Raw genomic sequence first — 27,838 nt, 5'->3', positions numbered from 1 at the left:
AAAAACAAACTCTTAAATGAGTTTCTTCCGTACTACGAACAGATAGAAACGAGTGACGAATGTGTGCTGAGACCTCGTGGGACTCATCTCCAGACATTGCAGGATGTCCCATTCCATACATTCTTCAGTATCGGAAGTCCAGTCAAACATATTGACGCGGTTACTAGGACTACCGAACGTCAGGAAGAAGAGCAAACCGTCGGGTCTTAAGACCCGTGCCAGTTGTTGCATACTGTTCTTGACATCACTGAGGTCATCTGGAGACTCTGGAGCCACCAGCTTCCAGTTCGTGTCAACAGCGTCCGTCTCAGGCTGCAGTAGCATCGCATCCAGACAGCCTTTGTCGACCACACAGTCCACCGAGTTGGACTCCCAGCCTTTCATCTGAGTAAGGTCTGCTTCTAGAAAGCGGACACCCCAGTTGTTCTCCTTACTGCGAGTTTGCATCTTCTCAATCACATTCGCGGCGTAGTCCACAGCGACGATATCTGTGTAGCCATCTAGTGCCATTTCTAAAGGCAACCGACTGGTACCGGTACCCGCGATCAATACTCGCTGAGTTTTGAGGATATAGGAATTGAGTAACTTGCGAATATGTGAGTATTCACAATACCAATCAAACTCGTCTTCCGTCTCGAATCTCGCTTCCCAGTAGCTCTTTTTACATAGCCCCATCAATGAGATTTTACCCGCCAATGGACGCACCAGTTCCACTCCGGAAGGAACATCTCTTGTCGTCCATGCAACAGAGAAAAGTTTCTGTTGCTCCATACAGAAGATCGGCATCACTTGGAGATTTCTCTCGTCGTCATTTTCACGAAGACTACAACAGTATTAGTAAAGCAGTTAAGTTGCAGCAAACTCGTCGCTGTCTTACCTTGAGCCCAGAGTATTCAGCACGTAGTACGCCATTTCGTCCGATTTGGCTCCAAAGCGAATGGAGAATGCCAGTAAATGCAGTTGCCTTACGATGCGCTCCACTTCTTGCTCTTTTTCGCTCTCCTCTTCAGACTCTATCGCTTCTTTATCCTCCAAAATCGCATCCTCAGCCAGTTGTATCATCTTGCTGCGTAGCGCTTCATTTGCGTCTGAGCGTCTGGAATTGAAGTGAAATTCCACTCGTGAGCCACTCGCAGCACTTTTTCTGCAGCTGGGAGCGGCATCGAAGCCTCTACGCGCAGTTTGCGACGATTGGTAGTCTCCGACGCTGCTTTGGTCGTCGCCACAGCGTCCAGATCGCTCCAATCGCCCTCATTTTCATGGATGCAATCGTATATCTGCTTGTGGAGATGATGTGGCGCATTATAGTGTGTCAGCTGCGGCAGGTGCAGCGCTAGCCACGCCTCAGCGTGCATGGCGGATGATGATTTAGGAATGCCATCATTGGCGTCCGTCGACAGCACTCCGTCGTTTCAATTGGATAAAATCATTTCGTATGAGCATATCTTATTGGCAATAAAGATTTGTGATTCGGATTGGTTAATAAGATCCTTTAATCGAATTAAAGTTGAAGCGGCACTGTATCAATGGAGACCAAGATCGGAAAGAATAGTAATGTCGGCGTAGGTGGCGTTGTCAGGCTCCAAGCTCTTTTCCGAGGCAACAAGAGTCGGCGAGTGCATGTAGAGCGAGCTCGGAACAATTTGCGTGCGATTTCGTCCAGTTATCACTATTGCGGACAGTTAAAGAAATACGCTTTTTGACACTTGTTGTTGATTTCTAATGCTCTCAGCTTGGTCCCCGTTCGTGCCAGCAAAGCTGGAGGCTGTGAATGCAATATTGCGTGTAGCTTCTCTGCAACCTGGTGAGACGTTGGTGGATATTGGTAGCGGTGACGGCCGCGTGGTCATCGAGGCAGCAGTGCAGTGTCCCGAGCTCAAGAAAGCTCTTGGTGTAGAGCTGGACGAAGCTCTCGTGAAGCTCTCAAGACGTCGAAATCTAGAACGAGCAGCGAAAGAAGAGAACGAGAAAAATGAGCGTCCAGAACAAGAAATAAGTAGGGAAAAGACGTTCGATCCAGCGACATCGTTAAGAGAGAAAGTGGAGATCGTTCATGCCGACTTCATGGAGATTGATATGAGGAACGCAGATGTCGTGGTACTTTTCTTTTTACCCCATAAGGATATTTCAAGAATGTTACAACTCAAGTTGCGTCCAGGGACACGTGTGGTCACATACGTGTTCCAGATCGCTCAATGGAAGCCGGAAAAGGTGGTACCAACAGTACCGTTCATGACAGCTAAAGGGTCATCATCCATCTTCCTCTATCGAGTGCCTAACACTCCAGATCTTCAGCTTTAAATATCTCAATCTGATGAGCAGTTCGATAAGAATAGACAATGGTTTCAAGACTGGTTAGTAGCAACTATTTAAGGTAGAAGTGATCAGTGTTTCTCGTCCTCATTGCTCAGGTCATTTCAACCTTTACAGACCAGCAGAATGGACGTCGGGTATGGAATCTGCGGCCACAAGAACTCGTTCTCTACTGGAGTGAAGCTTGGCAACTATGTGGAGGACCGGATCGGTGCCGAGTTGGCTCGGAACAGCTCGTCCAAGGTGGTAAATAAACACTCGGAGTACTCTGCGAGTTTTATTCAACCACGAGAGATGCCGGACAAATGTGCCCTAGCGCCAGCAGAGAATCTAGTGGAACGGAACATGATCCGTCAGGGCCTTTCGTATGACCTCATCTTTGAGCACGGGAGACCTCACATTCCTACTGCTGCGGAACAAGCTTCCAAGTTCACTTTGACCTCTCACGACTACGGTACAATTTACAAGAAGAACGGTACTTCGAGCAATGAATCCGACAGACGTAGACAGCAAGAGATGAAGAGATCGAGAGAGGCGCGTGAACAGCGTAACGTCTACTTATCCACCTCTCAAGCCATCGTCCCAGTACACGGAGGTACCAGACGCTAGTGCATTTATCGCAAAGTTAAAAAAAAAATACAATTACTACTCAAGACTGGTTTATTTCTTCGTTAATGAGAGTAATGAGGTCTGGAGGAAGGTCGCAGTCCCTCATGAGTGTTTTAAACGCAGCTTTCGGTGTTTTGTTCGGATCGATATTTGTGTTTTGGTGACTCCAGTCTGGAGTGGTACAAGCTGACTGCTTTGATAATTGGTCAGTAAGTTCACGCCATTGAGAGGAGAAACACGTTAGCGTCTTGGACTCCATGAGATAAAGACACATGGCTACAGCCAACGCCAGTCCTTCAGCTGAATCATCACATAAAATATCAAAAACTAGGGTAGAGAACAAACGTTGTGATACTAACGTACATGTTGAAGTGCCTCGACACAAATCTTCGATCAGCACGAGCGAATTCGACGTCATGGAAGCGAAAATGTGGCTCATTTCGCGCATTTCAGTCATGAAAGTTGAGTATCCGTACAGCTGCTGATCATGCGCTCCAGTACGTAGGAACATCGCATCAAAGACGGGTATCACCGCCTCTTTACAAGGAACAAAGCAGCCGAGTTGGTTCAGCATAGCCACAAGCCCCACAAGCTGCAAAAGACTGCAATCGCCCTTCTTCTGATCGCCTTCTAGCAGCAGAAACGTCTTCTCTGATAACTCGATAGTCACGTCACTGTTAACTTCATCCGACTCGCTAGATAAATTCTGCGTAAAAGGGTTAAAAAGACCACGTAATGAAAGAATTGAAATGTTTTCTGCTGCAATGGAAGCACGGACAAACTTGCGTTTGTGTGAGACCAGTGCGAAGCTCACGAGGACGTCCCAGCTCCGCCACACGACGCTCCAATTCGTGCAGAAAACACTGAAAACGTGATCGAAATTCCGTCGTCAAGAAATCTACCAGATCCGCTTCGGCATCTTCGTAATTGCGCTTCAGAGCTTTCCATTTGGCTCCTAGAGAGTCGATCATGGGAGTAGAAAACCAAACTCCAGACGCTCTTGAGGCTCGGATGACGCTGAGATGCTCCCCACTATGTTGTTGTATACGGTGACTATCTTGACGAGAGACACGGAGAACAATTCCCAACTTAGCCATGGAACTCTGGTCGTCGTCAGCGTAGATGACTTTGATCCGGTCTTCGGCGATGGAGAGCAACGTCGCAGTCTACATCGAAATTCAGAGGTTTTAGACACGGTAGCAGCTAGCGTAGGCTACCTATGTACCCACCTGCTTGACAGCTACTGTAACGTTTACTTCACATTGGCTAATTTGACGACGTATTTCTTGCAGATGTGACGTCGACGCTCTCATCTCATTCTCACTGTCTATCTCCATAGCGTCTTGCATGTCTTGGATCGATGTACAGAAGGGCTCAAGATCTTGAGAACACAGCAACTGAATTGGACGAAGTCGTGTCGAGTACAAAATTTCGAGTTGAACTGGAAATTCCCCATCTTCGACACATTTTCTTGCAAGCACTTGAAATTCTCGGAGCCATTTCTGAAGACCAGTAAAATCCTGTTTCCATGTCAGTTGTGAGTGGTACTGGAACAAATTAACAAAGCCACAACTTACCGATAAAGACAGCTTTGTATCCATTGAGTTGGGGGTTGAACAAGTGAAGATGGACAGCTCGCGTTCGTAACTCTGAAAATGCTGGAAGATACTCGAAAGGTCCCACAGAACGGCGCTCAGCAGAGATCACTGCATCCACTGTAGCATGTCGTCTATTAAGCTCCACCGGGTCGATGCAAGGCTGTTCCAACCACTAAACGTTCAAAAACCACACAAAAAACATAAGAATGGGTAAAGGTTATTTTATTAAAGTTCTCACACCTGTTTGAGACATTGACGGCCTCGTTTGGTGCTGCACGAAGGACTCAAAAGGCTGAAAAGAGATGAAAGTCGGTTATTTGAGCCTGTAGAGAGCACAAACGCTCCCTTCGCCGAAGCATTCAGCCTAAAAAACATATAAATGTCAAGCACAGTCACGTTCAAAAAGCACAGTAACGTTATACCTACTGCATTTTTCTTATTTGCTTAAAAAAAGCAAATCCTGATGTCATTATTCTGAAATAATGGCAGAAACAATCAAAAGGAGACAATAACGTCTGTCAAGTTTTCTAGATGAGATTCTGCAGCTCCACCTCGTGTCTCGCCAATTCGCGTAGCATGGGTTCATCAAAGTACTTGCTGACGTTCACGTCCTCACTCAGTCCCTTGCGACGTCGCGTCTTGACCATAAACTCTCGAGCCAAATCGTTCACTGGCGCTGGTTCAAGTGGACGCAGCACGACGTTCGAGTCCAATGGGTCCCCAGGCACCACTGCCCAATGATCAAACACTTGAGTGAGGAATGCTTGGCCCTGAGTGAACACACGCAGGTCGGTCTCGAGTCCGAAAGACTCGATCACAGGCACGAAGCCTCGCACGGTATACAACGGAGAGCCCGCTTTCGGTGCGTCATGAGTGATGTGTCCACGTCTACGACTCAGCACCTGATAAAGTGACGACACGGTGTCAGCAGGACACTGGATTTCCAGTGCATACATGGGCTCCAACATCCTCGGCGTGGCTGTCAAGAATGCCGAGTACGCTACACGTCGTGACGTCGGGATCACTTGACCTCCACCGCGATGTATCGGCTCGGACGCAATGGTAGCGTCCAGGATCTTAAACTTGGTGTTGCGGATGGGTTCGTCACACAACGGACCTTCCCGACAACTCCACTGGAATCCCTGGACGATACTGTCTTTGATCATAGTCAACGAAGACTTGTTGACTTCAGTAGCCAGAGTATCGTCCAATAAGACATTCGGACCATTACTTTCCGGTCCGAACGCCCATACAGAGCGAGCAGCCAGTGCGTCCCACTTGTAGTTGGTCTGAAAGAAGCTAGCGACTTGTTTCGTGTTCATATCGAGGTTGATAGCACGCGTCTCAATGTCCAGCGCGAGACCAGCGTCCAACGGCTCCGAGATCATCGTGATCTTGTTCTTCTGGTTGGGTGTCTCGGCAAAGCATTGGACCGAAGACGTCTCAGCTACAGTCTCACAGAAGGCCACCACAGGGTCCGCTACCTTGATCTCAATCTCGGCATACATGCGTCTCAAGTCATGTAGAATACAATCCGCTGCTAGCTCTCCAGTACACAAGATCACGTGTTCTCCACTCTCCTCCACTTTGGTACGTACGAGAGGATAACTCTTGCTGATTTTCCGTAAGCCTTCGAGCATTTTGGGCAGTTCTGCCGGATTCAAAGGCTCCACAGCGAGTTTCATCACTGCGGTAGTGGCGAACGCAATGTGAATAGGGCGGAAGATGCCAACTTCCTCGTCTTGAAGCAAATCTTCGTCTGCATCCGTGACAGTGGCGCTCTTGGTGATTGAAGCGTCCACTCCTTCAAGTAAGACCCAGTTACCTGCCGGGATCCGGTTCACTTGGATCTTGTAGCGTCCTTGAGCAATACACACACCTTCGATCGTGCGTGTACACATGTCTTCGTCGTCTTCAGCGCTGTAAGCTTCTCCCAAGACTTTAACGTCTTTGGCTTCACGAACTTCACCGGAAAAAACACGACCGAAGGCGCTGAACGTCGTGCCGTCAGGAGACGAGTACAGCTTGACGATGTTAACCATCAAAGGCGCTTGAGAGTCGCACGACTGGATTCCTCGCACGATGCTCAGCTCCGAGTTCTGGCTGCCCGTGTAAATCGTCTCCAGTTTGCTCTTTGCAGTCTCAAGAGGTGACGGAATGTGTGTCACCACCATGTCCATGAAACCCGTCGTCACATTGCCGAAGAACTTGCCCAGCACCAGCTTGAGCAGCGGACGTGGGTTCAAGTTCAATTCCTCTTTCTTCAGCCGCAAGCCCATGGCACGTAGCGACGCAGAGAGCTCCTTCGGGTCTCCGTTTAGCACCTTGGTGTACATTTTGTACAGCGGCTCCAACACGAACTGGACGAACGACCGCAGCGCACCTGGATATGGCTACATGAAATTGTTTAAAACATTATAAAAAGCAATAAAATCACATAAAAATTGTACCGATTTTTTTGTGAACGAGCGAGTCTGCGGGTTGAAGTATTTATCGCCCCAGAATCGCTTGGCCAGTTCCGACGGAGGCACTCCTGGGTACGTCTCTGAGTAGATTTGAGCAAAAGACTCGAGTGTAAAGCTCCATCCATGTTGACCCGAGGCAAAGCACACATTGCCCAGCTCAGGTGATAAACGCTGTTTCTCCTGGTTCGCAGGCGTATTGGCGTCAATAACAGCGTTGACCTCTTCGATCGTATGCAGCAGCTTGAAGTATGCGTCAGCAGGTGGCAGTTTGAGCTCAATGATGAGTCTGTCCACTTTGTTGAGCACCAAGACAATGGCTACATTGGCTCTCAGCGCCGCCTTCACCAATCTCTCGGTCTATAAAATAAAAATGCAATAAAAATCAGTATCAATTATAAAAAAACAAAATAAAAAACACCCCGTTTTACATTGATCATGACGCCCTCAATAGCGTCCACGACGACCGCAGCGCCGTCCGCCACTTGGAGAGCTGCTGTGGTCTCGTCCGAGAAGTTCACGTGGCCAGGACAGTCCAACACATTGAGCAAGTAATGCTTCCCTCTGGATGTGGGCAGCACGAGCGACACGGGTGTACTCTTGATGGACACTTTACGCTCCTGTTCGTCCTTCCTGGTGTCTGTGAATCTTTTCTCCACTGCGGGATCCCACTTGTCCACGTGGGTCTGTTGCACTAGCAAGTCTGTAAACAACGTCTTGCCATGGTGAAGATCACCGATGACCGCGACGTGGCGGATGAGCTGCGGATGGTCCATTAAACTGGTCAGGAATTGCGTCGAATAGGTCGTTCGAGGCGTTTTCTGCTCCAAAACGGAGAAAGTTTTCGTCTTCACGGGCTCGATGATGGGCTTTTCGATAGGCTGCGCGTCCTCTTCCATAACGAGCGTCTCGGCGTCACCGTAGACATCGCTCGCGTCGGGATAGTACTGTTTATCCTCGTGGAGGACGATGGCGTTGTCCTCGTCATTGTGAAGCGCCAAAGCGTCCACTTGACGTCCTGCGTCGTCCACCTCTGGTTCACTCTCGTGGTCACTAGCTGCGTCGCTTTCTGAGCCGGATGAGGACTCGTCCTCGCTGCTATGAAGCTCCGGACCGATGTAGTTTCCGAACTCGTCGTATAGAGATTCCTCCATTTGGGATTATGGGGTGAATGGATTAGAGGATACAGGTTTTCATTGGTTCAAAAAAGGAACCATTTGTAGATATCATTGGTTGAAAATCAAAACGTCGTTGTAGACGCAAGCGGACGTATTTAGAGGACATTTCTCTATGAAATTAAAACTCTAGCCAACACTCAGCTTCTGCAAGTTGTGCGGTTGCGTTGGGGACGTAGCCTTTGGGTGTTTTCTTCTTGCTGAACGTTGGAGTAGTACTGGATGTCTGGATGGAGCCATAATTCACCACTGGTAGTCTGGCTAAAGCTTGAGAACTTCTGGGACGAGGCAGAGGAATCTTCTTCTGGAGCTTCCAGACATGAACAGAGCCGTCGACAGCTCCAGACACGATAATTGAGCCAGAGATACCGACAGCAAGAGAGCTGATACTCGCGCCGTGAGCTTGAGGAATCTCATAGACGAGCTCGGTACCTGCTTGTTCTTGCAGCTTCCAGAAGAGGATCTTGCCCGCTGTGGTGCCTCCCACCGCATACTTGCCGTCACTATCGAAGCATCGCACTTGACCTGCTGTACGGATGTCCATACTCCAGAGTCTCTCACCTTTAATACTGAAGTGCAGAAGCTCGCTCTGCACTGTCGCACAGACGTACGAGTTGTTGTCTTGAGCGAACGCAATGGACGAGATGCCGCCGCCATGCAAAGAGGCTTGCGTTTTGCTATAGAGTACTGCTTTACTTAAGTTGAATAGATATACCACTCCCTTCCGAGTTCCGGCAGCACAACAGCGACCGTCGCGACTGACATCTAAGCACAGTACGGACTCTTCACAGTCAAGGAACGTTCGGATAGGTGTAGCGACGATGAATCGTGACGTGTAGCGCCAGAATTTAATACTCGAATCCCACGAACTCGTGACGAATCGGTCTTGAAGGACACGGATAGCTGAGATCCCATCCGAGTGCGCGAATACTTTGTCTAATACTTGTCCAGTGGAGGTCGAGTACATGTACACACTGTTGTCCCATGACCCAACGAGAACGACGCTCTCGTCTGGAGAAATATCACAACATGACAAGGCGAATTTCCCAGAAACATCACGATAGTGAGCCACGTCTTGAGTCGATGACAGCTTGAGCGTTTTGTCTTTACTTGTCGTCAATAGAAACGAATTGTCTTTCGAGAGAATTGTACTGGTGACTTCCCCTTTGTGCAGCTGACACTTGGACATCTGCTTCCAGCTGTACGAACTTGATAAACTGTACTTGGTTCTCAGTCTGGACGTCCATCTCCAATTCTTAAGTGGTTTCCCAGAACTTATACTACCCCACAAATGCGTCGACAGTCCTGCAATTGCCTTCGGAAGACGATTCCACGAGCTCTGACAGCATATTAGACTGTACTGATGTCGACTTTTCCGGCGATAACTCGGTGTATCCTCCTCAACTTCATCTTCTGACTCGGTGTAGTCCTCGAATGCACTGAAAGTGAATTCTTTCCGATGATGAGGACGGAAATCCGACGCATTAGTAAGAGGAATCGAGACTCTGCGGATACGAGGAACCACAACGCGAGGTGATAAGAGTAAGTCCGGAGATGCCACTTCAATCTTCCCTTCGCCCTCATTGCGTGACGGATGGGGCGTAGAGAATAAAAGCTTCGGCGTCTGGCCAAACTCTTGGATCTGTGCTTCCAGCGACGATTTCTCCACCGGATCATCGATAGTTTCTAAATCGACTGATCCCTCGTAAGATAAATAGTAAAATACTAGAAAAAAATACACAAGATGTTACAAGAATTAGAACTAAATCATCGCAAAAAAAAAGACTTACAAAACACGTACAGTTATTGGCCTTCACAGCTTCTTCGCCTTGTTGCTTGTAGCCGAAGATCAAGTCAATCCAGTGATGTAAGTTCTCGGACACGTAGTCATTCTCAAGTGCAGCGCGATTCTTCCGAACGAACTCGATTGCATTTCCATGAGCCCAAGGCGGGAGCTCCACGTCATCAACACGGTCAAAACTCTGCGTCGTTCCCAAGTCGAGATGCTTCTGATTCCTCAGCCATTCGTCGGCTGGAAGTGCGCAATCAAAGAACTCGGGAATAAGTTCCTTAACATCGGTATGATTGGACACACAGCCGTCCCAAGTCCTCTTGATACTTCGGAACAGTCGATCCGGAGCATCAAATTTCCCACTTTGCAGACACAACATACATTCCGGAGCTTTCCGAACCAGGAAATACAGCACGTAACCGGGAGTCGAGTAATGCGTGCCATACAGAAACGGCGGTGGCATTCCTTCCGCTTCATCACCACGAGGCATCACGTCGAATCTTGCTTTAAAATACTCAAGACGTTCTTCATTAAGCGCCCCGATAGGCTTTGAGAGATCTCGATACACTTTCGGATCGTTCAGATCGAGTTCCGAGCCCGTATAATCACAGAGAATCCACGGGAAAATCGGATACTGCGTCAGATCATTGCGAGTCCGACCCGAGGCATTGTTCAGGAATCTCAAATACTCAAAATTTGAGAGCTCACGACGTTGCCACTTGCGCATCATATTCTGCAGATCTTTCCGACGACAGCGCTGTAGCTCTGGCTGACCCACCATGAGAGCGTAGAAGTCGTCACGTTCGGGTCGAGAGCGAAACGAGAAGAAGAAGCTGTCGCCGTTTCGTAAGTAAATTTCCAGTCCGATCTGTCGCAGCAGATAGCGCCGCTTGTATACCTGATCAATGTTGGTATACTCCCAGTTCAGTACCGGGTCCAGCACGTTATTAAGCAAAGATGGCTGGAAATACAGCCGCAACGTTGTCAGCATAAGACAACCAGGGAACTTGAGTAGCGGCTCGATGCGACTAGCCACACACCCCGTTTCCATGAGTAATCGTTCTCGGAAGTCGATTAACAAGCTCGGATCGAACTTGTCCGTCATCCTTGGAGCTAGGACGGGAGCTAACAAGGTTTCTTCTTCTGTCTTGGTTATCATTCGACGTGGCAAGTTGGACACTTCGAAGATGACGTGGATACTCGCAAGAAAAGCCTCGTACGTCACATGTTGCAGAGTGAAAATGTACTTGGCCGGCACTTCCCCGTTCAAGCTGCTGCTGCTGTTGCTTCGGATATCGCTATTAGTGTTAGTGATTTCCATTCCGTCTGTTGTGTCTTTGTAGATGTATGGGTGATCGATACCTCGTTCTCGCATTTCAATCACTTGTTTCATCTGGAACGTCAAATTTAATAATGCGGTCTCTTCGGTTCCAGTACCAGGCACTTCTGGGATTGATGAAGGTTGCAGGAAACACTCCGTCACAGGTTCGAACACCATACTGCGAAAAGGGAAGCGAAGAATTGGAAGTAGGAGATCATGCGGCACGAAGAACAATCCACGCGTGCAGACTTTGATTCTGCCGAATACTCTGCGGTGCGTGAAAGCATTAGGCTCCAAAAATCGACACGCACTGTGATCCTGTTGGCAAGAATGTTGTCTTAATAATGGCATCTCAAATTTAATACAAAGAAAACAGAATAATACTAGTGAAGCCACGCACATCGAGGAAGAACTCGCCGTCCTCGAGCAGCAGTAGGCTAAAGCGGTTCGTCTGGGCGTTCTTAGTGCTGTGACGCCGCCTGTGCATGACGACAGTCTCCTTTTGTATGGCTTGAAGAGCTTGAGATCGAGCAGGAGGACGACGGGTCTAACTGCACTTCAGAAGGAATGTTTAAATTGATATTTAATGGATTGGCGGTCGTTCAGCGTTTCGTTGGTGGTGGAAGCCACTTTCGAAGAAATGATGAAGACAAGCTGGACATGATATCGAGCTGCCAGTGACTTGACTAGATGAATTACTACTTATATAATTGTTTCACTTTTTATTTGTTTTGCCCCCAACGACTACGTGTAGGTCACAGTAGCTAGCACTAATTTATGTTTTTCGGATCATGATACCTGGCGTAAGGTCGACAGCCACTGCATTATCGGCAGACGGCAGTGTAGCTATTTCTCCTGTCAAACTCGATGGGTTCACATTTGGCCATCTCGCCATGCATTTCCTCCTCGGGCTCAGCTTCAGGTACTGAAGGCAGCATACAAGGCGTCGTCGGAGCCGAGCTCGCGCGAGACCGGATTGAAGTTGTGTTAGTGTGGCATTCTCCCTCCCCCACATACATGAGTCGAGTGAGAGAGTGCACCCAATTGCGCTTAGAACTTCTGGTGTCTGCCGTGAAGATGACACGCTCGCCATTGGCTTTAATGACGTAAAACATGAGTCCAATCTGCGACGGCAACGAGGCGCCAAACAGCGCGAACTTCTTCTGCATGGATAAAGTCTGACAGTCCTGAACTCGAAGCACAGTAAGCTGCGTCTTCATGCCTGTATTCTTCGCTGCGTGTGTGGCTGAGCTGAACATTTCGAGTCGGTGGCCACGCAAGAGGCAGTAGTACCGTCTGCTCTGGAAAAATGGCGCGTTCACAGGCAAGCTGAGGAAACCTTGCTCCAAGACGGTGTCCTCAGGCTGACCGGCGAAGCGAGACTCGCGGTGTACGAGCTGTTTGGCAAGGACCTCCATCTCGCCGAGTTCCTCAGCCGAGTAGTGGTAATTGGCCTTCTCTTCGGCAGTGTATACTGGGCGCTCGAGCTCCTCGGCGTCTTTTTCCACGAATCGGACGCGACGGAGTTTGCCGCTGTTGTCCTTGAGACCAATGGCCTCAATGTATGAGCTCCACTTTACTGCGAGTGCTGATTGAGACTTCTTAAGACTGGGGGCTAAAGGAGAGACAGGAGCAGCGCGACGAGTAACAGAGAGACTGAAGGGCGCGTGGTTCCTCTCGCTCTGTTGCTTTTGGTCCTCGGGACACTGATCCTCGTCGTCGTGACTGAGATCGAGCCATCTCTTGAGGTTCGGACGACGCGACTCACGGCGCTGGTTATCGCATTCAAGGCGTCGAGCTTCGCGGATAAGGCGCATCGTGTTACGTCAGAGAATGGAGTGAAATGGGTTTCTCTTCTGTGGTGGAAGATGACTGCGATCGGCGACTACGATGCCCAAGTGGGTTGTGGAGAGATGGGGATGCTGGGAGGTCTATCCTGGTGTTGTGTGCTCGCGGCTTTCGACGCTTGCGGCGCTGGCGTGTGGTGCGTGGTTCCGACGAAACGATGAATGAACTTCGGCTGCTGTTGAAGAAACTCGGAAGACGGAGCAGCCTCGATACAAAGATCAAGTGAAGGTTCGTGTCTTTTTTGTGGGACTCAGAGTCTCGGCTATCTCTTCTGAATATAAATGGATACCTTTCAAAACGGCTGAAAGCATTTTGAATTAATAATAATGCTGTGCCGATGATACTACATAACCCTGAAAACCCATTATGGATGCTGCTTAAAAGTTTTCAGGCGACGTCGACCATTGCTGTCTGAAAAAAAGATAGCCACTTTTCGTAGGTCTGCAAGCGAACAACAATAAAGCAAGGAGCTGACTGTACCGAACACGGTTTCATCCGCCGTTCCTCATGACAAATGGGATGTTTTAGTGCTCTCTTTACAAGCGTTTCTAATTACTTTTTAGCTAATAGTTGCAGCAAATGGATTAAAAAAAATTCAAGTAAGACAACAAGCAAGTTGGATCATGTTGTTTTAAATTGATATGGTACGTTCGCCATCAAGCAAAATCTATGTTCAGTAGAACGTAAGCATTGTTACACAACCTGCTCTTCTGGAAGTTCCAGCACCGCATACCGTGTAAGTGTCACACATGGTGGGGCGCCGATGATCATGTCGCGAGAATCAGATTCTCTTTAGTGAAAGCAAGTCAAAATACGACCTTCAATAAAATGTCAAAGCTCATCCATGCAGCCCACCACTTCAATTCTGAAGTGGACATTATCTTTCGATGCCAGTGAAATAATTTCACTGTGAATCCAGAAGATTCACAAATGGGTAAATTGCTCGCTGTGAAAGCCGGTTTGTAGCGTCCTTATTAGGGTATTGCTATTAAAAGATCGTCCACGACCCATTTCCATTAACTGTTATTAACACCTCAAAAATCAAGAATAGAACCAACAATTAGCGAGCAGAAATAAAAGTTGCATGATTTTTCACCGTCCGGTACACTCCGCGAGCACCGGTTTACCAGTGCATGTACTATTAGCTTTTTTATAGGAATAATCCCGATTCTACTTGTTCCCTTTTGTCTCGGGGTTTGCCACTATTTGTCGTGAAGGGATTTGATTGGTCTTAAGTGAAAGCTGACACTCAAATTACCAAAATTGAAGGAGTTCTGGCCAATAATATTTTCTTCATCTGGTTCATTTCGTAGTTCTGAACTCCTGTTGTGGTGTCTGATAAGCATAAAATGCTATATGCTTTATGCATATATTATATGCCGATTACCCCATTTGGATTAAGCCAGAAAACTGAAACAAGGTGGATACGACGCTTTCATGATGTGCAAGATAGTAAGTTCGTGAGTAGCTAGTGCCCACACGCGCACATTTCGCATTGACTTGGATAAGTCTATTTGCTGGAGATGTTTTTGAAGTCGGAGGAAAGTTTTGACATCAGCACTTTGGAAATCGTCTTCGTCGTTAAGACAGAGAAATTGAGAGAATTTGAAATATCGAAGGTTACTGGACAAGTAAGTTTGGAGAATGGCGTTACCGCAACCATAAGTTTCCCCATTTACAATCTGACGACGAAATATATAGCAACCTTGTCACTAAAGCAACACTTCCAGCAACCTGGCTAGCAAAACGAAATTTATTATAAACTACATGTCGTCAGTTACCTGTGGACCACAAAATGACAACTATCCGTTCAATTGTCTAAATTTAGATATATGAGCTAAGTTCGCATGAGCTCCATTTCTTTCTGACATCTAGCGCATAATTGCTATGAAGGAGGCAGCACTGGCGCGGCAGTTGGTAAGCGCACGTCTTGAGGAGCTTGCGGCATTGAAGGAGAAGTTGGAGCAAATCAGCACGGGTCTGGAGATGATCATGAAGGCTCAACTAGAGGTCCAAGCCCTTATCGAAGAGAGGGAGGAGCACCGGTACGAATTATCTGAGACTGTTAAAGATGAAAACGTGACCCTATCTCGCATGGAGACGCTATCATTTGGAATGTTGCTGGAGCTCCTGGTGAACAAGCTGAGTAATGATAAGTAGGTATCAAGAGTGCTGCTGGAGCTTGTAATGAACAAGCTGAATAATGATAAGAAGATATCAAGGCCAAAATCGTGTTGAAGTGTTATCAGCTTGGCCTACTTTATCCGAGTTGATCCTATAACTGCTGCTGGACATGGTTCGCCCTATTGAGTTCGTACTCGGATGACGAGCGTTCGTGGGAATGACGTATCATCATCCACAACATTTTTAGGCGCATTATACTGACGTCTTCTTTGGATACTTGGTTCTGCTGAAGCTGCATACTCCCCGTTAGGTAGCTATACGCTTGGGCAACAACTAGTACTCCGCAGCTTACGTGGTCAGGCTGTTGTGGTGTTTCAATCCACAATTCCGGTTCTATCGTTAGTTTATATCCCAATGCAGAGTAGGCATGCCACCGCCCCACAAAGTCGACAAGGCCATTTTCCGCTCGTCATTCATCGTAGTTCCTTGCCATACCTCAACAACTTCACCACGATATTCTTTGTCGATAAGAGGCTCATACATCATTGGTCGTACACGTGTTCTGTTGTCTGCATCGTCATGGTCGATTCGGACCATAATCAGACCCCAGTGACTCGCATTTAAATTCACTGGATGGACAATGAACCTTGTATCTTGGATAAATGTCTTGGGTATTTTGGTACAACCAAAATCCACCACTAGGGTCGACAGCAATAGTGACTGTCCGTTTGATTCGACAATAGCTTCCAGACAAAAATCAAGTGCACTGTCGTTCAACCAGCCTCGACAGAGATTTCCCACAATGTTTTCGAAGCCAACAAAAACTGAGCTGGACCTTGTCACAAATTGAGTCCGCAATCTACTTGATGTAAGCTTTGAAATAGCCTCATTGGCTAGAACTTGGTGCCGACTCATATTTGATACAGCGACCATTCAGCAACCTTACGGGTTACAGCAACCCTATAAAGCAACCGTGACGTCGGTGTGGACTCACCCGCTGAATTTCCAGATCTTTGGATCAATAGTGACAGCGACATCGTTGACAAATCCTTGCTTCTTCTGCTCCTTGTCCAGTTTGTCAGGGGCGTTACCATTTTTCGCTGTTGTTACCGTCACGGCTTGCATTGACCGAGCAAGATCCGAAGGGATCACAAAATTGTGCACGACATCAGATGGGCGCACGACTTCCCGGCGACACTCCATAGTTCGAGACCGCAGGTACGGCTTCTCCAGCTGGACGGGGTATTTTTCCATCATCACTAGAGCTTCCTTTAGATATAAAGTATACCTAGCCCACGCCACCAGTTCTTTAAGTGAAACTGTTAAGTGACTCGGGTAGGTATGAACTGCTAGTCGATCGGCCCCTCGAGCAAGCTTCAACTGTTTCAATTGAGTTCCCCCTTTGCCTCGTCGCACTGGTTTAGGCACACTGATAATGTCCACTTGTCGTTCTTGCACTTTTGTCTTAGGATTCAGTGCGGGAGCACGGGTCGCTACAGTACCGCTTGCCTCAGCCGAACGTACAGTATCGTCTCGTCTTTCGTGATTCTCCGGAATGTGCTTGTTATCAGAGAGATCTTCAGTTTCACTTTCAAACATCTTCATTATGTCGATTGCCTCAATAGCTTCGGTAGGATCGATCCCACTGAATACGTCACTCTCATTCTCCCAGTCAGTAGCGTGCTCAGTGTCATGGGCAGTGCTCACCTTAGTCGTCCCGCCTTTCAGTCCCTCGTCGATTGTGTCTTTCCACGCACTTATATATGAGCTAAGTTCGCATGAGCTCCATTTCTTTCTGACATCTAGCGCATAATTGCTATGAAGGAGGCAGCACTGGCGCGGCAGTTGGTAAGCGCACGTCTTGAGGAGCTTACGGCATTGAAGGAGAAGTTGGAGCAAATCAGCACGGGTCTGGAGATGATCATGAAGGCTCAACTAGAGTTCCAAGCCCTTATCGAAGAGAGGGAGGAGCACCGGTACGAATTATCTGAGACTGTTACAGATGAAAACGTGACCCTATCTCGCATGGAGACGCTATCGTTTGGAATGTTGCTGGATCTCCTGGTGAACAAGCTGAGTAATGATAAGTAGGTATCAAGAGTGCTGCTGGAGCTTGTAATGAACAAGCTGAATAATGATAAGAAGATATCAAGGCCAAAATCGTGTTGAAGTGTTATCAGCTTGGCCTACTTTATCCGAGTTGATCCTATAACTGCTGCTGGACATGGTTCGCCCTATTGAGTTCGTACTCGGATGACGAGCGTTCGTGGGAATGACGTATCATCATCCACAACATTTTTAGGCGCATTATACTGACGTCTTCTTTGGATACTTGGTTCTGCTGAAGCTGCATACTCCCCGTTAGGTAACTATACGCTTGGGCAACAACTAGTACTCCGCAGCTTACGTGGTCAGGCTGTTGTGGTGTTTCAATCCACAATTCCGGTTCTATCGTTAGTTTATATCCCAATGCAGAGTAGGCATGCCACCGCCCCACAAAGTCGACAAGGCCATTTTCCGCTCGTCATTCATCGTAGTTCCTTGCCATACCTCAACAACTTCACCACGATATTCTTTGTCGATAAGAGGCTCATACATCATTGGTCGTACACGTGTTCTGTTGTCTGCATCGTCATGGTCGATTCGGACCATAATCAGACCCCAGTGACTCGCATTTAAATTCACTGGATGGACAATGAACCTTGTATCTTGGATAAATGTCTTGGGTATTTTGGTACAACCAAAATCCACCACTAGGGTCGACAGCAATAGTGACTGTCCGTTTGATTCGACAATAGCTTCCAGACAAAAATCAAGTGCACTGTCGTTCAACCAGCCTCGACAGATATTTCCCACAATGTTTTAGAAGCCAACAAAAACTGAACTGGACCTTGTCACAAATTGAGTCCGCAATCTACTTGATGTAAGCTTTGAAATAGCCTCATTGGCTAGAACTTGGTGCCGACTCATATTTGATACAGCGACCATTCAGCAGCCTTACGGGTTACAGCAACCCTATAAAGCAACCGTGACGTCGGTGTGGACTCACCCGCTGAATTTCCAGATCTTTGGATCAATAGTGACAGCGACATCGTTGACAAATCCTTGCTTCTTCTGCTCCTTGTCCAGTTTGTCAGGGGCGTTACCATTTTTCGCTGTTGTTACCGTCACGGCTTGCATTGACCGAGCAAGATCCGAAGGGATCACAAAATTGTGCACGACATCAGATGGGCGCACGACTTCCCGGCGACACTCCATAGTTCGAGACCGCAGGTACGGCTTCTCCAGCTGGACGGGGTATTTTCCATCATCACTAGAACTTCCTTTAGATATAAAGTATACCTAGCCCACGCCACCAGTTCTTTAAGTGAAACTGTTAAGTGACTCGGGTAGGTATGAACTGCTAGTCGATCGGCCCCTCGAGCAAGCTTCAACTGTTTCAATTGAGTTCCCCCTTTGCCTCGTCGCACTGGTTTAGGCACACTGATAATGTCCACTTGTCGTTCTTGCACTTTTGTCTTAGGATTCAGTGCGGGAGCACGGGTCGCTACAGTACCGCTTGCCTCAGCCGAACGTACAGTATCGTCTCGTCTTTCGTGATTCTCCGGAATGTGCCTGTTATCAGAGAGATCTTCAGTTTCACTTTCAAACATCTTCATTATGTCGATTGCCTCAATAGCTTCGGTAGGATCGATCCCACTGAATACGTCACTCTCATTCTCCCAGTCAGTAGCGTGTTCAGTGTCATGGGCAGTGTTCACCTTAGTCGTCCCGCCTTTCAGTCCCTCGTCGATTGTGTCTTTCCACGCACTTAGCTTTTGGTAAAACTCGGAACTTGACATGTTCGACAAATGCTCGAGGAGAGGTTCCATCATAGCCTTAGCGTAAGTATGTTTTGCGCGTTCATTGCGGCGAAGTCGAACGCACACCACCTGTTTGACTGGAGAAGAACCACCCTTCTGGTGATGATAGGGCAACCTTTCCGACAACCCTTCCGGCAACCCTTCCGGCGACCCTTTCGGCGACTTTAGCTTGGACATCTGCACAATTGGCTCCAGCAAGGCTGCCGCGGAGGCTAACCCCTCTTGTATATCCAGCGCAGACGTCATACTCCATCGATCTTTAACTGCAGCGGCGGGAAGTGCCTCCAGTTCATGCTCTGTAGAGACCAACCGCATCAGATGCCGGCAAGGCAGATTATGACTCGAGTAAAATAGGCATGAGCACGTCCATTTTACGCTGTCACAGTTGTGTTATTCGTTGTAGCAGTGAACTTTCCATCGCGAAACACTAGACGTAATTCGTTCGCATTTGGCGTTGGCCATGAGAGTCGCGAAACGCTCCCACTCTCTTGTCACTTTCAGTAACATACCAGAAGAAAGTCTTGTAGCAACACCTCTCAAAAAGGGGGTGACAGTTTTCGGCAAGCGTGTGGACGAGCAATGCTGCCCAACAGTACGGATGATTTGATGCGCCACAGTGACTTGATGCTGAAGAAGTCCCGCGATTGTCTTGTCGATCCGCGTTTTGTGTCCCAGAAGCATTTTTACTTGATTCCAATTCGATTCCACACGGTTTGTAGTAGTATTGCCGGCTGTAAAAAAATTGCCACGAGAAAAGCTGGACCACATATCCTGACACGAGTGCCAGTTCTTCTCGAAATAGGCGAAAATGGTTATGCCTTTGTTGTCGTCACAGTACCGCTTCAACGCTTCGTATCGCGAGTCGTAATCAGTCTCCGTATTGCTATGAGCATACAAGTAAGTTAGATTGTTATATATAAAAAGCAGTATGTGGCGTACCTATGCAACAGTCTACACATCGGCATGATGAGGTTATCTCGTTGAGATACCGTCAACCGAAAACTAGATCTCCGCATCACCTTCTTCCAATATGTTATTGCGTGAAACTGGCACAGCAAAAATTTTGCGTCTGGAAATGTATCTTTGAGTACACGCCATTCCACAAAATCCTTGTCGATTACAACTGATGTGATACCCCTCCACCCTGGATTTTTATCCTTAAAATATTTTAGGATCGTTGAAATGGTCACGGCCTGTTCATTCAGACAGATGAAGTCAAACACTGGAAACCCCCTACCAGTAGCAGTAGTGACCTCAAGACTTCCATATGGTCTTGGATGACAAGTACGTCACTTCCGTCTAGCTGGTTCAACGCGCGAAGCATGTTTTTCAAACGATCCTCCGCTGAATCCCGCCCAATTATATTGCGCAAGAGGTTGCGAGTTTGCTGAGGGGTGATTCTACATCCTATATGCGGAAAAATAATTCTAATTGATATATGCCAGGAAATAGACCTTAAAAATTATGGATTCTTACCAATACGGTCGTTCAGGATATTCGAAATTTGCTTGGAAGACGTTCGGGCGTTCGCAAGGGTCTTCACATCCTCAAGGTCTTGCTCGTCAATTGGAATCGGTTTACTTGTCAAATACAAAGCAGCTTCAACACGAGTAGTATAGTATAAAACGAAATTATATAGAGCAACTCACCTCATTTCTTATGACAATTTGAAATGTTCTGTCATCCATAAGCATCACGGTGGGTGTGAAGCGCGCCAAGCACCCACAGAACCGTGGTTTGAGTGTGCGCTGCCCAGTAGATCGTGAATGCTGAGAAACGCCATGAGTGCACCGAAAAACCCTATGGTGCCAGCGGAAAAGTTAAGGTATCTCGTCTGTGTGACTCCTACAAATTAAAGGTTAGGCGACCATTAGATAAATTACATAGCGTAAATAAAAATAATACATACCGGCTGTACGTTTCAGCCGACTCGGACCTGCGAACTCGAAAGTGCAGATTGTTTGCCTTTGTGTAGGACGCTAGTAAAGTATCGAATTCACCCCATGTCTTGATTGTCGCTTTTGGAAAGGGAGCAACGACGTTTTCAATCGTCTGGCCCTGCTCCGACATAGACGCAAGCTCAGCAAGATGATTGCTACTCCGTTTTCGTGGCTTGTATCCATCACGGTCGCCCTCGCTACTGTCAATACTTTCTGCTTGTCCGACACATTCCGAACTGAAGCCATCTTGTGCGTTTTTAAGCTGTCAAGAATAAGCAAACGACATCCATACACGGAAGGTTTCCAAATCTGCAAAACGTAGACAGAGGGTTAGATAAATTGCAAAAGATTCATATTATACTTACTTACGCGTTCAATCCAGTCCAGCATCACCGCCTCGTTGCAGAAAGCTTTCTTTTGCACCGTGTGCTCAACTGCAGCGGCACCAAAAGAGGGGTTAGAAACCTCCTGAGACACGGGTCCACCAGGGACTCCAGCGTAAACAATTAGAGGTGGTAACTTGTTTCCGGTCGCTGACGCAGCCAAAAAGACGGACGCTCTAAATCCATTTACAGAACTCCCTGGGAATGGTAGTTTAGAAAATATAGTAAGTCAAAATTAATACGTGCCTGAGAAAAAGTTTACTGCCACGTACCTTGCATAACATCCACTGTTTCTGCTCCTACAAAATCAATTGTAGTACGACCGCTCATATCGATGTTTATCGCCGTTTATTTCCATGTTGTACACTGATGAGTACTTTTCAGAACCCGTTTGGCACGATAAAATACCATCCTCTTCTATTGTGCGTTGAATAGAGACCGCAAACAGTGATGCTACAACCTTAATACAAAAGTAAGTGAAGTTAGTTTCGGATCCATACGAAAATGTGGAGAAGTACACCACCAATAGATAAGCAGAGCCTACTTCCATATCAGAACGCTTAGTACGACCCTTGTGAGTAATACGACGAATCGTCAAGCGATTACGCTTGAGGAAACGTCGAATGTACATCAAACTTGCCGCTCTAGAGCGCGACTCAAACAGCTGAGAGTCGAACTTCGAGTGCATTAATAGCAAACACTCTGTAGTCACGCACAGGTAGCGATTTTTACGCATATCACGGATCCAATCCACAAGCCTACATCACAATAAATTAGTATAACAATCATAGTTCATGTAGTCAATGTGCATACCTTTTCTCCAGCTCGGGGTGGCGCACGTAGGTGTGCGAGTGGGCAGCAGTGTCAGCATAACACTTACTGGGTGCTTTAGCATTTGTCAACAGCACTTGCTTCTTCTTCCAGCGATAGATTGTAGACCGATGAACTCGGACCTTCGCCGCAACGGATGAAGCAAGGCTCGCGCTGTCAAGCAGCTTGAGGGCCTAAACCAGACAGTAACAGCTAGCGCTTTATACGCCAGTAGTTATCTTAAATGCTTGCCTTAAGCTTAACCGAGTTACGGTTCTTGGGTCGCCTTGGCATGTTGTGCCAAAATCGCGAATAGATGGATTACGTTTTGGCGGGAAATTCTGGTGAGTGGAGGCCAAGCTGTTGAACTATTTACGCGTAAAAACTAACTGGGACAAACGACATTTTTACAGCTGTAGCACTGGGCCCGTAGTTTACGGTAGCTTCTTTCTTTTGTTATTAAAATGCGTACCGGACATGACGCCTGATGTCGCGTTTCTCGTGGGTGACTGGAGAGTCCCTGAAGCCGTCGTGAACTTCCTCCGTCCTTCTCCCGCTGCGCCACTCTGCGTGCGCTTTCGAAATGAGAGGCTATGAATGAAACGTACTTAAAATGATTTTTACTGTAATTGTGTACTTATACAAACGAAACGAACTTACGAGTTTCTGATAGTATAGAAACAGTAATTTTGAGCGGAAATTTTTAAATTCGTCTAAAGCAACCATAAGTTACAAAAGCAACCTTACATGTCTCACAGTTAAGGTTGCGGTAACCACTCCGAAGTTTGGATGGAAAAAGGGTACAGAGGTTGGTCGAGTGCGATTAGTTACCTTTCGAGAGTTATATACCCTTTCAATGTATTGTACTGCTGAGTCCTTCTTACATTACCGCTCTATGGAAGTCGGAGCGCACACGCGAAGCTCCTTTGTCGGCTCTACGTCATCGTAGTTAAAAAAAAATTCAGCGAAATTGTATAATAGTATTAAATACTATTAATATCGCAGTGCAAAATATAACAAGAAAAATGTCTTAAAATGAGTATTTTATCTTTTTGATAAACGAAGTACATGTACCGGTAGCCCACTTTTTGATAGCGGTATTTTTCTTACCTAACGACCCCTTAAAATTAATCAATGTGGAATCAGATTTGAATCCAAACGTCCCGCCATTTTTTTTTCGTACCAAGTGGCATGTTATCACCACCGCCGCCGCCACCGCATGCGCTAGAGCCTGCTGCCGGCCCCATTATAATCAGCCACGTCAACGCCGGTATCGAGTTCATCGACGACCTCGTACGTTCTTCACTCAGTATCTGTCATATCTTATACTTCTAACGCTGTCACCACCAGTCCAATGACGACGAGCGCGATGAGCTCGTGGAACAGATGAATCTACACGGGAACGCAATCCAGTCAATGGACGGACTGGAGGCCTTCAACAAGTAATATATAACATATGACAGACCATTCCAGCGACAGCTCACAAGTGCTTGTCACTCGTAGATTGGTGGAACTCTGTCTGTCGAGCAACTACATCGAGGAGATATCGTTCCATGCACTGCAACCTCTAGCGCATCTCCGCGTGCTAGACTTGTCAGCCAATAGGTATCTCAGTACTTAGCTCTCTCCTGTATGCCATCAAGCTCTAGCTAACGTTTTTGATGACAGTATTTCGTCGACAATAGGATTTCCCCAACTGCCACGTCTGGAGGAGCTGTCGATGGCTCACAACTGGTACGTTCATTGCCACTTTTGGCCCTTAGTACTATTTTATTCATTAATACTCATCTAATACTTGCAGTTTGCAAGGTTTAGACGGCTTAACACGCCCCATTAAGTTCCCTAAGCTGCAATATCTGGACCTACGAGGCAACGAGGTCGCAGAATTAAACGACCTGATTATGCTGCAGCGTCATAAGGTGATCAGCTGTATAACTCACGTGCTAAACTGCTTCAATACGTATTAATTCTTTGATATGTAGCGACTCTCTCACCTCCGCCTACAAGCAGCAAATGGCGACCAAGCTAACCCAGTCTGTGACCTTGAAGACTATCACCATGCTGTTATCCACGTACAAAAACCATACAGCTGTATTGATCTCAGTGTTGCGTTAGCTCATGTGTGTTTGTGGTTTGTAACATGTAGATGTTACCGAAATTGACATTACTGGACGAAGAAGAAGTCGAGTTTTTGAAAGAGATGGGCAGTCTACACATGCCAAAGTATCGTTCACTCATGCGTCGGATAGTGGAAAGCAAACGCAGCGATCGTCAAAGCCCACGGGAGGACAGACAAAGGCTTGGTCGAGGTGAATTACCGCAGCACAACCAGTTAAACCGTGGACGGTACGGCGTGTCACCTCCCAGTGTGGACACCACCAACTTGCATCATACAACACGAGACGAACACAAGACGTCGTCTCCCGAACTGAAGTCTGCTCTTTTAGTCTCTACACTTGAGCCTATACAGCAACAGCGGCTCGTTCTGAAAGATACCGGTACGAATACCAGTGTGGATCTGGAGAAGGATATCTTCAAGCGTGAACAAGTCATGGCACATAAAGAAACCGAGTTTTTAAAGAAGGAGAAAGTATTCCTCACAAGAGAAAACGAGTATTTTATCAAGAAAAAAGAGCTGAGAGCGGACATTACTGATCTCCATGATAAGTACGAAGCTGCAGAGACCCGAGCGATGAAAGCTGAAGCCACCGTGCTGGAAATGTCGAGTCGATTACTGCAGAGAGAGAAGGATTTTGTCGACGAAGCTACCAACACTACTATGTCTGAGGATGACGCACTGGAAGCCTCGTATCAACAGGAAATAGAGCGTCTTAGTGCTGACAACTCAGATTTAAAGAAGAAGGTTACAGCACTGCAAGTTGACGTCGCTGCAATGACCCAAAGCCTCCGTGAAGCGGAGCAGCGCTTACAAGAGAAGATGGCTACATTAGAGAAAAGCGAGAACAAGGTCGTGGAAGTCACTGGAGAGCTGCAACATGCTCGTAAAACACACGAAGCAATCGTCACGCAGTTATCAACCGAAGTCAAGTACCACAAAGACCACGTGGAGCAAGCTGACAAGCGTAATGTTCACTTGGAACAGCAAGTGACGGAACTAAAAGCCAACGTGGAGACGGTCTACAACAAATGTATCGAGAAAGATGAAGCCATTCAGCAGGTAAAGAAGAGTTTAGTCGCTCGTCAAGACGAGATCGATACGTTAAGATTCCAACACGACAAAGATAGCGAGCGTCAAGACAAATTCCAGCAGCAACAGCAAGATCTGTACGACCGTCAGCTCCAAGCGTCGATCATCCAGGTCGAAATGGAGTTCCGTAAGGAATTCCAGCAGTCAGCACACAAGTTCCAGTTGTTACAGCGTAAAAATCAGGAGCGTATTAAGGAGATCAAGCGCGTTCGAGAGGCGTATCAAGGGAGTCTCCAACGGGAAGCAGCTGCGAGAGCCGAGATCGACAAACTTGGAGCCATTTTAGCAGACGATAAGAGGCAGTTGTTCGTGGCAGATACCAAACGAATGGATACATTTAAAGCAGCTATCCGAGAGCAAAAAGCCAAGTGTAAAGAACTGGAACAAGAGCTACTACAAGAGCAGAAGAAGAGTGCTCAAGTGGCTGTCTTGACGGCAGAAAGAGACGAGAAAAGGCTGGAAATTGAGCGACTTGGAGAAGAAATGCGAGTGCTACAAGAGCAGCAGGAAGCGTGGCAGAAACTGGAAGATGACTTGCGTGCGGCTCTTAAAGTCAAAGACGTGATGCTCGCTGATCAGCTACGTCAGATAAGAGAGCTACGTGACCAGAATCAGAACGCTGAAGTGCAATTTAGCGACGAGATAGCTGAGCTCCAGACGCAGATTGAAGACTTGGAGGCTGCGTTAGACGAGAGTCTCCAGAAGGCAGCGGAAGAAGAGGTCAAGAATGAAACGCTAAGTACGAAAGTTGTTGCGTTGGAGAAGGATGTAGTGAAGAAGAACGAGCTGTTGACTTCTCTTCAAGCGGAGTTGGAGAAGAAAGTATCCGCTCTTGAGTTCTTGGACCAAGAAATGCAACGGATGCGAAGTGTTCTTGAGAATCAGGACGAGTTATTCCACAAACGTATGCAGAAACATGTCGAACAACAACGAGAAGAAGTGGAGCGTGTTCGAGCCAGTGCAGAAGAAGAACGTGAGCATCAAGTGCAAGGTTGGGCAGCTGAACGAGGAGAAATGATGCGTAAGTACGAGACTCTGGCAGCGGAATTGGAGAGTGTAGCTACGCAGAATACGAAGCTGCGTGGTGCGTTGGACCAGGAACGCAGGAAGACAGCACAGAACGACCGGGATATGAGGATTCTACTGGCGCAGATTGATCGTGAGCGGCAAGCAAAGAAAGAGAATTTGCGACAGATTAAATCTCTATTCGAGCAACTGCAACGAGAAGCCTCGTAATTGTTACAATGTTGTTTTAAAACGAGTCTTCGTCACTTCCATCTTCTGAGAAATACTCTAATTCTTCCGACTGCACTTCTTCTTCACTGATATCCGACTCACTTTGCAACGCTCTCTTCTTCTTGGCGTCTTCTTCAGCTTCATCCTCACTCTCCTCTTTCTCCTTTTCAGTCGCAATTGGAGGACTCTCGTCACTGTCACTTGAAGCATCGTAACCCTCCATACCTGCAATCTCGTCTTCTGCATTCTCGTCCTCACGTTCTTTCTCCACTTTGGCTTGGGGTGGCAACGTCTCGTGTTCGTCCGACTGTGACGCTTCCACTACCGATTCAGATGGCTCCATCGTACTTTCCTCTAACTCACTTCCTTCTTCTTTTAATACACTACAATCCTCTCGTGTTATAGTCAAAGAAGGTTGTCTCTTTTCAGTCTCATCGGTACCCATTTGTGTCGGATCCGGTAGATTCTGTACGAGTCGGTCTAGAAGCCGCTTCAGTTGCGTCTCACTCACAACTCCGGGAGCTAAGAACCGACCGTTGTCTTGCTGCAATTGACGTGTGATCTGCTCCGTTTCGGATGTTTTGGTGAGCATCGGGAGCTCAACAACGTGCAACTTTCTGGCAGGAAGAGAAGTTCCGTTGCCATCTCGATACACATACAAAGACGTGGAGTTCTCGCCGGTTGCATCCACAACACCTTTCAGATCGTCTTCATATTCGAGCGCTAGTGTCGGGATCGGCGCATACTTGAGGCCGAACCGGGTGGGGACGATCATTGCTTGAAGTGCGCTATACATGTACCCATTCGCGTCGTTTCGCGTTCGATGCAGGTTACAATAGGGGTACAGTCCTTTTCGACGAAACAGCACACCTTATAAACGCTGCGCCAACTATTTATGGCTTCTCACATGTATAGTGCATGCTCATATTGCTATATGAGCTCCCAACACCTCGACGTATAGTCACCATCCTGCATCTACCAATTGTAGCCATCTTCTTGTGATGGCAACAGTGCAACCCATCTCCTTGACAGAGCGTAACCCTGTAGAGAGGGTTACGTTCCGCTCTGAAGACCTGACGTGGCACCGCAATCTGCTCCACCTGGCGGACTCGGACGACGAGAGCTCCATCGACTCCGCCTCCGACGCGTCTTTCTC

General features: G+C 47.4%; 10 protein-coding genes across 10 annotated transcripts; 3 read left to right on the top strand and 7 right to left on the bottom strand.

Annotated features, from left to right (window-relative positions):
* Window positions 1–12: 12 nt before the first annotated feature.
* PITG_13909 (uncharacterized protein) lies at window positions 13–1,355 on the bottom strand (the record flags this gene model as incomplete). The annotated part of the gene is made up of 4 exons (XM_002899530.1): window positions 13–512; window positions 690–823; window positions 878–1,066; window positions 1,120–1,355. 4 exons carry the CDS (start codon window positions 1,353–1,355, stop codon window positions 13–15), a joined length of 1,059 nt encoding a protein of 352 aa, XP_002899576.1.
* A 171-nt stretch (window positions 1,356–1,526) lies between these two features.
* On the top strand, window positions 1,527–2,301 carry PITG_13908 (uncharacterized protein; the record flags this gene model as incomplete). Its single annotated transcript, XM_002899529.1, has 3 exons — window positions 1,527–1,647; window positions 1,733–1,930; window positions 2,021–2,301. The coding sequence occupies 3 exons, from the start codon at window positions 1,527–1,529 to the stop codon at window positions 2,299–2,301; spliced, it is 600 nt and encodes a 199-aa protein (XP_002899575.1).
* Window positions 2,302–2,439: 138 nt separating this feature from the next.
* On the top strand, window positions 2,440–2,922 carry PITG_13907 (uncharacterized protein; the record flags this gene model as incomplete). The annotated part of the gene is made up of 2 exons (XM_002899528.1): window positions 2,440–2,741; window positions 2,799–2,922. 2 exons carry the CDS (start codon window positions 2,440–2,442, stop codon window positions 2,920–2,922), a joined length of 426 nt encoding a protein of 141 aa, XP_002899574.1.
* Window positions 2,923–3,198: 276 nt separating this feature from the next.
* PITG_13906 (uncharacterized protein) lies at window positions 3,199–4,523 on the bottom strand (the record flags this gene model as incomplete). Its single annotated transcript, XM_002899527.1, has 3 exons — window positions 3,199–3,222; window positions 3,705–4,088; window positions 4,500–4,523. 3 exons carry the CDS (start codon window positions 4,521–4,523, stop codon window positions 3,199–3,201), a joined length of 432 nt encoding a protein of 143 aa, XP_002899573.1.
* Window positions 4,524–5,047: 524 nt separating this feature from the next.
* Window positions 5,048–8,136, bottom strand: PITG_13905 (116 kDa U5 small nuclear ribonucleoprotein component, putative; the record flags this gene model as incomplete). The annotated part of the gene is made up of 4 exons (XM_002899526.1): window positions 5,048–6,913; window positions 6,971–7,342; window positions 7,414–8,023; window positions 8,069–8,136. The coding sequence occupies 4 exons, from the start codon at window positions 8,134–8,136 to the stop codon at window positions 5,048–5,050; spliced, it is 2,916 nt and encodes a 971-aa protein (XP_002899572.1).
* Window positions 8,137–8,278: 142 nt separating this feature from the next.
* On the bottom strand, window positions 8,279–11,757 carry PITG_13904 (uncharacterized protein; the record flags this gene model as incomplete). The annotated part of the gene is made up of 4 exons (XM_002899525.1): window positions 8,279–9,882; window positions 9,959–11,342; window positions 11,433–11,588; window positions 11,671–11,757. 4 exons carry the CDS (start codon window positions 11,755–11,757, stop codon window positions 8,279–8,281), a joined length of 3,231 nt encoding a protein of 1,076 aa, XP_002899571.1.
* Window positions 11,758–12,116: 359 nt separating this feature from the next.
* Window positions 12,117–13,087, bottom strand: PITG_13903 (uncharacterized protein; the record flags this gene model as incomplete). The annotated part of the gene is made up of 2 exons (XM_002899524.1): window positions 12,117–12,125; window positions 12,197–13,087. The coding sequence occupies 2 exons, from the start codon at window positions 13,085–13,087 to the stop codon at window positions 12,117–12,119; spliced, it is 900 nt and encodes a 299-aa protein (XP_002899570.1).
* Window positions 13,088–20,798: 7,711 nt separating this feature from the next.
* PITG_13902 (uncharacterized protein) lies at window positions 20,799–21,707 on the bottom strand (the record flags this gene model as incomplete). Its single annotated transcript, XM_002899523.1, has 3 exons — window positions 20,799–20,950; window positions 21,411–21,479; window positions 21,701–21,707. 3 exons carry the CDS (start codon window positions 21,705–21,707, stop codon window positions 20,799–20,801), a joined length of 228 nt encoding a protein of 75 aa, XP_002899569.1.
* A 1,722-nt stretch (window positions 21,708–23,429) lies between these two features.
* On the top strand, window positions 23,430–26,710 carry PITG_13901 (uncharacterized protein; the record flags this gene model as incomplete). The annotated part of the gene is made up of 4 exons (XM_002899522.1): window positions 23,430–23,531; window positions 23,589–23,680; window positions 23,924–23,972; window positions 24,385–26,710. 4 exons carry the CDS (start codon window positions 23,430–23,432, stop codon window positions 26,680–26,682), a joined length of 2,541 nt encoding a protein of 846 aa, XP_002899568.1.
* On the bottom strand, window positions 26,699–27,457 carry PITG_13900 (uncharacterized protein; the record flags this gene model as incomplete). The annotated part of the gene is made up of 2 exons (XM_002899521.1): window positions 26,699–26,838; window positions 27,124–27,457. The coding sequence occupies 2 exons, from the start codon at window positions 27,455–27,457 to the stop codon at window positions 26,699–26,701; spliced, it is 474 nt and encodes a 157-aa protein (XP_002899567.1).
* Between the last annotated feature and the right edge of the window lie 381 nt (window positions 27,458–27,838).

The sequence above is a fragment of the Phytophthora infestans genome, genomic scaffold (genome assembly GCF_000142945.1).
Source record: "Phytophthora infestans T30-4 supercont1.30 genomic scaffold, whole genome shotgun sequence".
NCBI classification, from domain to species: Eukaryota; Oomycota; class Peronosporomycetes; order Peronosporales; family Peronosporaceae; genus Phytophthora; species Phytophthora infestans.
The sequence above is the reverse complement of the archived record's forward strand: the minus strand, read 5'-3'. Positions and strand labels throughout refer to the sequence as shown.